The sequence below is a fragment of the Lotus japonicus genome, chromosome 1 (assembly GCF_012489685.1).
Source record: "Lotus japonicus ecotype B-129 chromosome 1, LjGifu_v1.2".
Classification (NCBI taxonomy): Eukaryota; Viridiplantae; Streptophyta; class Magnoliopsida; order Fabales; family Fabaceae; genus Lotus; species Lotus japonicus.
The window spans coordinates 28109322-28121217 of record NC_080041.1 but is presented as its reverse complement, the minus strand read 5'-3'; the positions used below and the strand labels follow the sequence as shown (position 1 = coordinate 28121217).

General features: G+C 34.4%; 1 protein-coding gene and 1 long non-coding RNA gene across 2 annotated transcripts; one reads left to right on the top strand and one right to left on the bottom strand.

Moving 5' to 3' along the window:
* Positions 1 to 832: 832 nt before the first annotated feature.
* LOC130731759 (ethylene-responsive transcription factor ERF014-like) lies at positions 833 to 2002 on the bottom strand. The gene has a single exon (XM_057583990.1). The coding sequence runs from the start codon at positions 1859 to 1861 to the stop codon at positions 1142 to 1144; it is 720 nt and encodes a 239-aa protein (XP_057439973.1). The 5' UTR covers positions 1862 to 2002; the 3' UTR covers positions 833 to 1141.
* Positions 2003 to 2359: 357 nt separating this feature from the next.
* LOC130731758 (uncharacterized) lies at positions 2360 to 3742 on the top strand. Its single transcript, XR_009016813.1, has 2 exons — positions 2360 to 3125; positions 3527 to 3742. It is a non-coding gene; the product is annotated as an uncharacterized LOC130731758 (long non-coding RNA).
* The last annotated feature ends 8154 nt before the right edge of the window (positions 3743 to 11896 follow it).

Below are 11896 nucleotides of genomic sequence, written 5' to 3'. Positions count from 1 at the left end.
TATGACTTAGTTTAATTGTAAGACAAGGAATGAGACATCAAATAAGAACAAATTATTTCAATCAATGATATTAGGGGTGTTCGGTTATGCGTATACAGTGACGGATCCAGAAAGTTGAAGTCGTGGAGGCAATATATACAGATATATACAAATTATTGTGAGGGCACTTACCCTCATCGCTCTGAATAAATCCGTGTATGTGCGTATACACTGATGCAAACAGACTTTCATATCCACTTCAAGATAAAAAATAACCAAAACTTTCTTTTTATTTCATATTAGGTTGAAATTTATTGCCTTCAAATGATATTCAAACAGAAGTTGAAGGACTATGAACTCGGCAAATCATCAAACAATCAAGTTTAGATACTTTATTATCATGGCCCCAATAAATTTAATTAAGAGCAATCCCCAACCCCAACCAACCCAAAACTGTTGGAGGGAGTAGAAAACAGCCTAGGGGTAAAATAGTGCTGATTAATAGGTTATCAAATCCAATTTTATACAAAATGTAAACCAATCAGGATATTTTTTCCAATCTAGGATTCATAGAAAGCGTAATGCAAACAATACCAAACTTCGAACACTGAAACAAGGAAATCCTCCTTTGATCTTTTGGCAAACATGAGAGAGTAGATGGTCCAACTAAAGACACACTTTTCAATGGTTCAAGTTTCCACATTCTGTAAACCTACAAGTATGATTCCCTCTTGTCAGTGAATTGGTAAACATCTCTGACACCCACCCAGGCAATAGAGGGCTTCCTAGATCCTCCTAGTAAAATGAATTCTTCCATAGTAATTGAAAGGAATTGATTATAAGATCAACGCAAGAGAAAATCAATGAAAGGAATTGATTATAAGTTGTAATTACTAACATCTTCATGACCATATGTTTTTTGTCCCTCCATTTATGAAATTACATAAACCAACGAAACTATTTATAATATCTAAATAATTAACAAGCTTTGCATCAATAATACATTTAAATATGCAGAAATCAACAAAGAAACTAAAAATTGTCTCATCTCTTTATCAATATCTTCTAGAGTATATAGTTTTAATTTGGTCACAGTCAGTACTGAAGACAAATAAATATGAATTTTGTGAGAAAAAGAATTTGGGGGTGACTTCAATTTCACTTAGGAGAAGCTCCACAAACGAATGTCACTTTCCTCATAGTACCAATCATCAAGTGCCTGGGCTGCATCAATGTCAAACACATCCCCACTCAGCATTTGATCCCCATGTTTTGGGAATTGAATGTCATCAAAGCCATACCAAGACCAAGACTGAATCATAGCCATTGATTCATTATTTGCTTGATATTCAGAGCCAGTGTTGTTGGCCCCAATGGAAGAAAAGAGTGAGACATCATCATCTATTTTATCTGAAGGAGATGATGACATTGATGGGGATGAGACCAATGAGGAAGAATTTGAAGGAGGTTGAGGAGGAGGAGAAGGTGAACCATTGTCCACAAAACTGTTATTTGCAGCAGCAGCAGCAAATCTTTGAATTGATTTAGGATTCATGGCAGTGTCTTGAGGAGGAATGAAATGTGAAGCACTTGAAGGGAAGTTCAGATTGGTGGCAGAAGACCCTTTGAGGCAGAGAAGTGCAGCATCATAGGCTCTTGCTGCTGCTTCTGCAGTTGAATAAGAACCCAACCATATCCTTGTTTTCTGGTTTGGTGCTCTGATCTCTGAAACCCATGAGCCCCAGGTTCTCATTCTCACTCCCTTGTACTTCTTCTTCTTCTCATTGGACATTGCTGATGATGATGAGGATGATGTTGGAGACAAAGCCTGCCTTGCCTTTGCTGATGGCTCTGTGTCGATCTTGATCTCTGCCTTCACCATGTTTGAACTAAAACTGGTTGATACAAAAGGGTGTTGAAGTTGAAGGTGTTTCTCTCTCTCTCTCTCTCTCTCTGTTTTAATGTGTGTGACTTTTTGGTTTCTCTTGGAGCTGTTTTGAATGTGATGAGATGAATGAAGCAGGATGGGACTGAATGTGGAGAAGTGAAGATGCATATTTATAGATAGAGACTTTTATTTTAAGAAAGCAAAAATAAAATAAAATCACATAGAGTCAAAGATATGAGATTGTTGCCAGATGGATGATATTAATTAATTTGAATTTAAAAGAGGACTAGTTAAATTCTTTAAATGAATTCTTTGACATCTATTAATTAGGGCTGAGCAGGTTTATTCGACCCGACCCAAACCCGACTTAACCGAGCCCAAAACAGCATGAACGGGCGGGTCGGGTCGGATACATTGTAACGGGTCAACCTGTCAAGGTTCCAGTTGGGTATAAACGGTCGAGTTCGGGTTGATTTTTTAAAACCCGTCGAAACCCAACCCGACCCGTATTATTGGAGAAAAGCATGTGCAGTGGCAGAGTAGTTCACGTCTCACTCCATCCACACTTTATATACTCTATAAAAAAAGGAAAACCCTAACACTCCTCACTTTCTCAGTTCCTCTCTCTTGTGCGGCGCATCTCACTCAAAGACACAAAGAGAAAACCTACAATTTCTCCTTCCTCCTTCTTGATTTTTCCTTCTTGTTCCTTCTCTTCCACCAAGCTGTAGCGCCCTTTCACTCATTTTTGGTCCATATTTTCTCGTTCCTCTTGAAGTTTTAGAAGTCTGCAAAGTTTTCTTTCACTATGCATGTGAAAGCTCATACCTTTCTCCCTTTTCCCCCAAAAGATCCCTCATTTTTAAGCAACAACAAGAAAGTTTGGTTTTCTTACTACTATATTTGCTATCTTGTTTTAAAGATTGTTTCTTTTCATTGTGAGCACTGAGCACCTCTTTCTGACTTTGCTTCTCTAAAGCTTTTAACTTTCTTTGATTTGGTTTTGGTTTTGATTTGATCAGAGTGGATATGATAGCAGATCTGATTCTTCTTTGATTTATGTAAAAAAAAGAGATTTTATTTTTATGTGTCTGTTGTTTGAAGTGTTCAAGTGTTGTTTTTGATTGCTTTTAGTCTATCATCTTTGTTGCTTATTGTTATGTAAATATCATTTGCACATTTTTCTTTGCTGATCTATTAATGTTCATTTTCCAGAGCTAACTCAACAATGAAGCCAATGACCACATTCAGCATACAGGTTCGTATTTTTTTTCCTTCAAACATGTAAAGGTTGGATTTTTATTAGTTGATTGTGCATGATAATGTGTAAGACCATGATTTTTTTATGTAAACAACTAAAGGTTGAATCTTTCATTGAAATTTCTTCCATTCTTTGTAAAGGTGTAATCTTTCATTGAATTTTTTTGACATTGTTGTTCCATATTTAAATATGTGGAAGTAATAGATCTGTTGACCTCTGTATGTTCTTGACTGATCTGAACTAAACTGACTTGATCTATAAGCTGAATCTATTTGTAAATTTGTTCTTAGATGGAAGTTTCTTTTTGTGCTGTGTATTTGTCTATTCGTTGTTCAAGCTTGAATTGATCTTACATTATTTTAACTCACTAATATTCTGTTTTTTTTTTTCATTTTCAGTGTAGAAAAGAAAGAGGAGATCGAAAATCTTGCCAAACAAGTTTGAAAGGAGCTTGAAGCCAGAAACTTAATGGGATGATGATGTTATGCTTGTTTCAACTTGTAAAATGATTATTAATTTGTATTTGATTGGGATTATTATTTTATGTGATTTTTGTAAGTTCAAAATTGTTGTGCAGTCAAATGAAGTAATTTTATTCGGCATTTTTGGATAAATGTACCATTAGTTTTTTAGTAACTGATTCAGATTTCAAAAATAATAAAGCCAAAATAGTCCTAAACTATAAATTGGATCACGGGCTGTCAAAAGTTGCAGCCCACTATACTTTTTATCCTTAAAAAAAGTTTTTTTTTGTAGAAAAACGCGTTTTTGAAAAAAAAAGGCAAAAAACTTCCTTTGGGCCCAATCCGTTGCAACCCGCCCGAATAAACCGGCTACCCGCCCAAACCGAACCCGACAAACCCGTTGTTGTCTACGGTCGGTAATGGGCCAGTATATGAGCAAGTCGGTTTTGGTCGGTTGGGCCAAAATGGGCCCGAATCCGACCGAACCCGCCCGATGCTCAGCCCTACTATTAATGAAGCTTCCTTCAGATAGGTGTTATTTGATGGATTAAATGTTGTAGTAATAACTAATTAATATACTTCATTATAACTGAGCATAACCAGAAGATAATAACCTCTGTTATTAATCACAGTGCATTAAAACTTTTTGACATTTCCCCTTCTCTTGGGGGTGGGGTTGAGGTTCTGATTTAGTCAAACCTAAGATGCTAATTTAAGAAACATGTAAAATATTCTTGAGTTTAGCAGCATTCACTTCCTGGCAATAAAATCATAATTAATTTATTTAATTATTACTTTAATATATTTACTTTTGATTCAATGATTGTCCAGACATGATCTGGGTGGGAATCCTTTAATGGCAGAAGCAAAGGCTCTCATGGAAGGCCTCCAGTTAGCTTGGGATGCTGGCTATAGACAGGTTAATTGTGAGGTTGATTGTGAAGACCTTATTGCTACTCTGGACGACATAGAAGCTAAACAGATTTTTATGGAAATAAGTGAGATACATCAGCTTCTCCGTCGAGACTGGATGGTTATCTTGAAGACCATCCCGCGGGAGTATAATAGTGCAACAGATTGTTTGGCAAAGCTTGCGGCTTCAACACCAACCTCAGGAACCATAATTCTTGACAGACCTCATGCTGAGTTAGAAACTCTCATTCTTAGAGATAAGATGAGAGGTAGTTAGTCTTTTGTTAGTTCTTGTAATTTTCCGATGGAGCAAAAAAAAAATGATTCTTCACTGTTATTTTCCGATGTATACAAAAAATTGATTCTTCACTGTTAGGAGGGCAGTTACTTATATGAAACAATTAAATGCTTATTGATTATTAAAATTAAAGTTTTATGATAATTTTTACTACCTTTACTCTATTCCTATTTAACTATTGAGAGAGAGAAGAAGCACACATAATAAAAATTACAATTAATTTTGTTAATTTTCAAAAAAAATATAATTTATTTTCCTATTTTACCCTCTAGAATGTGTTTTATATTGTCTCATTTATTGCTTCTACAATATTAGGAAAAACATAATTTAATACTCTGTTGAAATGCTAAGTGGACAACTTTATAAGAATTTTTTTTTCCAAAGTGGATAATTATTATTATTAATATTATAATATATTTAAAATATTTACTTCATTATATTTTTAAATTTATTAATATCAGTGCATTTGTCAACTCACATGAATTAATTTAACTTAATTAGGAATTTCAAATTCTAACTTTAAATATGTAGCTGCTTTAAATACAAGAAGAAAAAGTTGTATTGCCTCTAAGAGCATCTCCAATGTAAGGTTCTTAGTTCTTATTTCTGAGCTAAGAACTCAGAGTTCTTAACTATTGGAGAATGCTGATGTGGAGTTCTTAGTTCTTAAAAATAAGAACTAGTTCTAAAAGAAAGAGTTTTACGTTTTGAGTTCTTAGCATAAAAAATTAATTTTTTTTCTCTCATTCATCAAATGATTTAATTTAAGTATCGAATTAATATTTAAATTTAAATCAAATTATATGAAAATAAAAAATATAACTAATATAATGGTGTTCTGGGACTAGATGAATAGTGATAAGAACTAATAACTCATGGTTGAAGCAAAATCTGCAATTCAGCATAGAGTTGCTTAAGCGCATGTGGCAGTACGGACCCACATAAATTGGGCTAAGAACTAAGAACTAGAAACCTAGCATTGGAGATGCTCTAACTTTGAGCATAATTGCCTATAGTAAATGATTGTTATAGAGTGAATGATATTTACTTTTTTCACATCAGAAAGATAAATTACACCATTTAGGTATTGATCTCTGGACTGGCCCCTCTCCAATTCATATGTCTCAGCTCTTACCGCTTGAATTATCTTTCAAATCCATAGTGAGGGATACTTATGGGCATACCAATGAGTGAACAAAATTTCAAACAAAACTTATGAAGTGATACTTATGCCCATATTAAAATTGAACAATTTTTTAAGCAAAAGCACTAGAAGTTCAAGATTGAAATCATCAATGCTTACTAGTAATTACTCATATCCAATGCATAAATGAGAGACAAGAAAGTCAATAACATTAATTTTACAGTTTGATATAACTCATCTTATTTTCCAAGTGACATCAATGAGCTTCAATTGAACTGACAAAGTAAATGCACAGGCATTTTGTATTTGACTTTCAAAATAATATATTAGAGGGAAAATAAGAGAAATAAAAAAAAGTGTGGACATAAGGTATGACAATGACATCCCCCAATTGTAAAAAAAAAAAAATTAACCATGTCTATTTTCATCTTGTAACCATTGATTATTAATTATCTGTTATTTCTTTAATTATTAAATACACAAAAATTAATAGTGAGATTGGAAAACTTGACAAGGTCAGAATCAATTATTTCTTAGAATCAATTATAAAATCTAAAACTTTTCCATAAAATTAATTTTAACTTTAATAATCACATATAGAAACATATGCATTTAAAAGGTAGCTTCGAGGATATGCAGCAAAGAAGCAATTGGTATGAGCCGTTATGCACAAAAGAGTAGCAGTGTACTTTGCATATGCATGTCACACAGCTGTTGCTTCTCTGTACTCAGGCTTCAAAAACGCGTCAAGGTCCTTCGTTTCTTCTTTTTGTCATGAATATTTATATTTAATCTGCAGAGCAGGTCGCATTTCAATGCTTTGTTTGCTAACGCCTGCATAACTTGACTTCTTCACCCTTTCTATGTCACAATTGCTTTTATTCATTTTTCTTGAAAAAACAATTATAGTTTTAAGGTTTTGATTTGATTCCCCATGGTACGGTGAATGACCGGTATTAAATTGGGTGCCTTTTGCTTTGTTTTATCAAATAGTAAAGTTAACACTCAAAACAAATCTCACGTTGATACAAAGAAAAAAAGAGAGAACGGAAAGATCTAATAAGGGTTCTAATAGAAAATAAGACATAATTAATAAATAAATAAAGGTAGGTACAATAAAGAAAAACAATTTCTAGCGTAGGCAAAAACTGAAAATTGACACTACAACCAATTTAGCCTTGTAACTAGTGTCAAAGTGCTCGAAGCTACTGTTATAACATTGGTTCGGCTTACTCAAAGCCAATAACGTCGCAAACTTGTGAATACAACCGATGCTACTTTACTTCCATAGCGTCGGTCATATTTCAACAACAACTAGCGTCGGTTATACAAACTTTGCTGCCACATTAGGAATAATAACATAATCTACACGGGGCTTAAATCACCTAATAACATAGTTTCGATTAGGTTGTCTAAAGGGAATCAAACTGAACCATAACCGAAAAAATCGAGACATTTTTCTGAAATCGGACTGGTCAGATTGATTGACTGGTCATGTGGTTGAAAAAACTGGTTTATTAAGATTTGGTTCGGTCGGTCTCAGTTTGAGCTTGGCCCCGACCAAACCAAATGAAGTACTCCCTCCGTTTCTAAATAACTGATACTTTAAGATTGTTGCACAAGTATTAAGAAATAACAATTAATGTTCTTGTTTTATTAAAATTACAATCTAACTTTCTATTATACCATTTATCTCTCTTATTAATTCTAACTTTTTAGTTTTCCTACCATCAATAAATGAAGGGTATAATTGGTAAAGTATAATTAATGTTCTCTTAAACTTTGTAAAGTGGCAGATAATTAGGAATAAAATTCAGCTAGAAATAATGTCAGTTATATAGGAACGGAGGGAGTAATTATGTTTTTGTATAAAAAAACCAGGCCTAGTCCAAGGCCATGAGGAAGCACTAAAAAACCTAGGTTTTAACTTCTCTTTTCCCTCATCTGTCACACACACACCTTCAACTGTCTATTTCTCTTCTCTTCACCCTTCTTTGAAAACCCTTCACTTCTCTTCTCACCTTCAGTCCTCTTTCTTTCTCTTCTGCCCTTCCCACTTCTCTTCAAACCCTAGCCGCCACCCACACCAGAAACCCTCCTTCCACCATGACTACAACCCCATCTCATATATTTTCTTCTCCACTTTTTCACAACAACTACCACACGAAGATCTCTTCCCTTCCATTGCCTTCACTGTCTTCATCATCGAGGCCGCCCACCACCAACATTGTCCTTGCCCTTTCTCTCTCTCTTCCTGTCGCAGATTTGACGTCACCCGCAGATTTGAAGCATGCAAGAAGATTGAGAAGATGAATATGTTGCTTTTGGATTTTGTGGTTATTTTATTTGTATGTAATTATTGCTTAGCTTTTTATTAGCATTCTTACTTCTTTATTGGAAATTTGTAAAGATTTATAAAGATTTTGTTAATATTTGGTTCTGTTTTGTTTCTTTCATCATCATCTTCTTCTTCTTTTTGCGATAATTTTTTGATTAACAATCATGCAAACTAACTTGACCAAAACGAATCCGAACCACCCGCAGTCAATGAATGGACGGTGGCGGGCTTGGTGGTTTGGTGTTTTTCACCAGACAAAAATCAAGTTTTGGCCCAAATTCGCTCGTTGAACAACCCTAGTTTCGATTGTCTTGGTAAAAAAGAGTTTCAACATTTAAGGATCACGCATAGGACACATATCTAGCAGCTTCTCAATTTTAACTCCTATTTAAGCAATCACCTGCATGGTAGTTGCAACTATTCACCACTAAACAATACTTCCTCTATCCTTTTTATAAGACACCTTTACGACAGTTGCTCTTATTAACAAAAAATTTAATGAGTCTAATTAATTTATAGGTTTCAAAAAAAATTATAATACTCCATATTTATCCTTTATCAATATATTAATTGTTTCCTACTATAAATGACTTCATCCAGTAGCATGAGAGAGGAAATTAATGGTGAGTGGTAATCAAAAATTGAGAAATGAAAAACTAATTAATACAAGGGGTATATATGGAAAAACATAGTAATTTTTTCTAAAATTTAGTATGGGGTCTTATTTTAAGGAACACCAAAGATGTCTTTAGGGTGTCTTATAAAAAGGAACGGAGGGAGTAACACATAGTGTAGTAGTGTACTATTCTCCTTTTACACAGAAGACTTTTTAAATTACTTATTCAGACCTTTAGTAAAAGAGATGCGTTCAACCAAAGGGCAATAAGAGCATATCAGATGCAGTTCCTTGGGGTTGGATCTTATCTTAATATCTCGTATCTTAAATTTTCTTTCATTGGAGAAAGATGGTTTGGAAGGTGTGAGATCTTATTTTTAAGGTCGGTGTCCGAGCCAAGACACCGACTAAAGCAGGGTCTTAAATTTAAAAAAAAAAATAATGTTCCATTCATATGTGGACATTGTGGGACCCAACCAAAAGTTAGAAATAAACAATATAAATATGAGGTATTGTGGGACCCAACCAAAAGTAAAATAAGATATCACAATTGGAGCAAAATTGCATCGACGCCTTATGAGTACCTTATATCCTATGTGGCATTTTGGCCCCAGTAAAAAAACTGTGATAAGATACCAACTAAGGTTACAAGCATTGGAGATGCTCTAAGTTACCAATATTTAGTATTCTAGTACAACAATATTCTTTCTACGGATCTTTGATATTTCTTTACGAACGAGATGCGATTTCTAGATGGTCTTCATTCAACAGCTTCAACCTTCAACGGGAGCATCAACATATTCTGAATGTATTTTCATAAATGGAATCTTCAATAGTTGTATGTGTTCAAAAACACATGTAGACATTCATCAGTCAAAAGTTCCTAAGACCATGTGTTATGCTAAAAATACACATTGTGAAATCTATAGCAAGTGCACGCTATCGTTCAAGTAACATAGGATTGTTAGTCTCAGTTATCAAACCCAAGGGGTTAGGTGGTGTGATCATGCAAACAATTATTAGATAGGAAGAAAGAAAGAATAAGGAAGCCTTGAGATTGCAAAGACATTGGATCATATCCTCTTATTGTGGTTAACTCCTTGTTAAGTTATTGCTCATTACCCTACCCGAATTCACTACTTACAAGAAAATTTTCATTGTAAGATGATCTATCAAAATAGGCATGATTGCATTAGAGGGAACTTAAGAGATGCTTCACTATCTAATCATAGTCAGTTGGAAGCATTCGAGAACCAATCCTAATACCTCTGCAAGGAGCGCACCAAAAATAATTTTCTATATGATTTCCCTTAATTGATTATATAGATTAATCCCCCGCTAGGAGTTAATTACCTACTAAATATATGATTCATTACACCATATAGATTACAGTACGCAAATGAGAAACACATAATTAAAACTAACATATATAAAATAAATAAAAGGGGCTCAAATCATATACTTACATTGCAATCTGTAGAGAGGATTTACCTACTCATGAAAACTAGGAAATACATCAATAAATCTTAGTATCTAACATCTTACAGATACAAAGAAAGAACAAATCTCCTACACTTTTGCCTCGCTTTCTTCTGTAAGAACTCTTCACACTATTGTATTTCCTCACTTTGTATTGCGTTCATTACCTGTTGTACGCTATCATCTATTGTTGTGTCCATCCTAGCCTCTTTAAATAGAAATAATTAGGTCAAGTCTCGAGCTCTCTAGCTATGAAAGGCAACACAATCGGGGCAGCTTCAACGTCGTTTAACCACGAGCAAGATGGCAAAAATGGTCGTCAAATTTTAAGTAATTGCACGGTCATGGCCTCTGGAATGTATGATCATGCTTCTTCTTTAGAACCGTAGGTTCTACTAGAAGCGACCTTTTCCATTGTTTTCTCTTTTTTCATCTTTTCACATGGAGTTTGAAAGTACACTTGAAAGCATGTAATTTAAGTATAAGAAATGCAAAAATTAGACATAAAATCATAGTAAAAACATTGCAATTATTGTGTTATTTTGACACGCGTCAAATTCATAAATCTAACGCAACAACCCAACATGAGATATACCATGTTTCTTCGTCGTCTTCATCTTCTAGGGTTCCTGGCAATCTTGTCTCAACAGCGCCACACAAGAAAAAGCAAGGTGGTTCTAAGGGCGGCCGATGATCAATGCAAGACGGGGTGAGATTGGAGAAGATGAAGTGGAGCCGAAGGAAGATGTTTCGTCGCGTCGGAAGGGATTGCTTTTACTAGAGCGGTACACCCTATTTTAAGATGAAATCTCTTAACTGGTGGGTTACTCTCAAATCAGGGACTTGCTTTCCAAAATTGGAAGGGTTGAAATGGTCTTAGTGCGGCAATATCGCAAAGTGGCTAGGAAATATGTATTTAGATTAGTTCATTTTTTGACTAGGTCTCATGCCGAGGTGACGATGCCTCGGCTCAATGGGACTTAGGCCGGCATAGCCCTTTTATCAGTGACAAAGGTAAGGTTTGTTAAGATCAAACGTTTACTCACATCGTTTATCATATTTTGAATGATAACAATTTTAAGGGCATATGTTGAACTCTAAAAATTTCATATATTCAGGAACACTATGACTAATCGTCTACGACTACTTTATTCTGTCCAACCTATATATATATATATATATATATATATATATATATATATATATATATATATATATATAACGGGGCTTACAGACAAATGCCTCCGCTATAGATAAAAATTCTAAATCGAAACAGTACTTAAGTCCCAAAGTGTACTCATAGTATGGATCTCGGTAGATTCCAGCTTAAACATATAAGAACAAAGAAGATAAACAACTTATATCCAAGTTACTCATCATATTCCTACTTCCCCATCAGGCTCTGATACCAAGAAGGGTTCGGAAGCAGATTTAAGGGTTAGAATTAAAGCTGGTAAGAGAATATATATATATATATATATATAGAAGATAGTCCAATCACTAAGAAGAAGCTACAT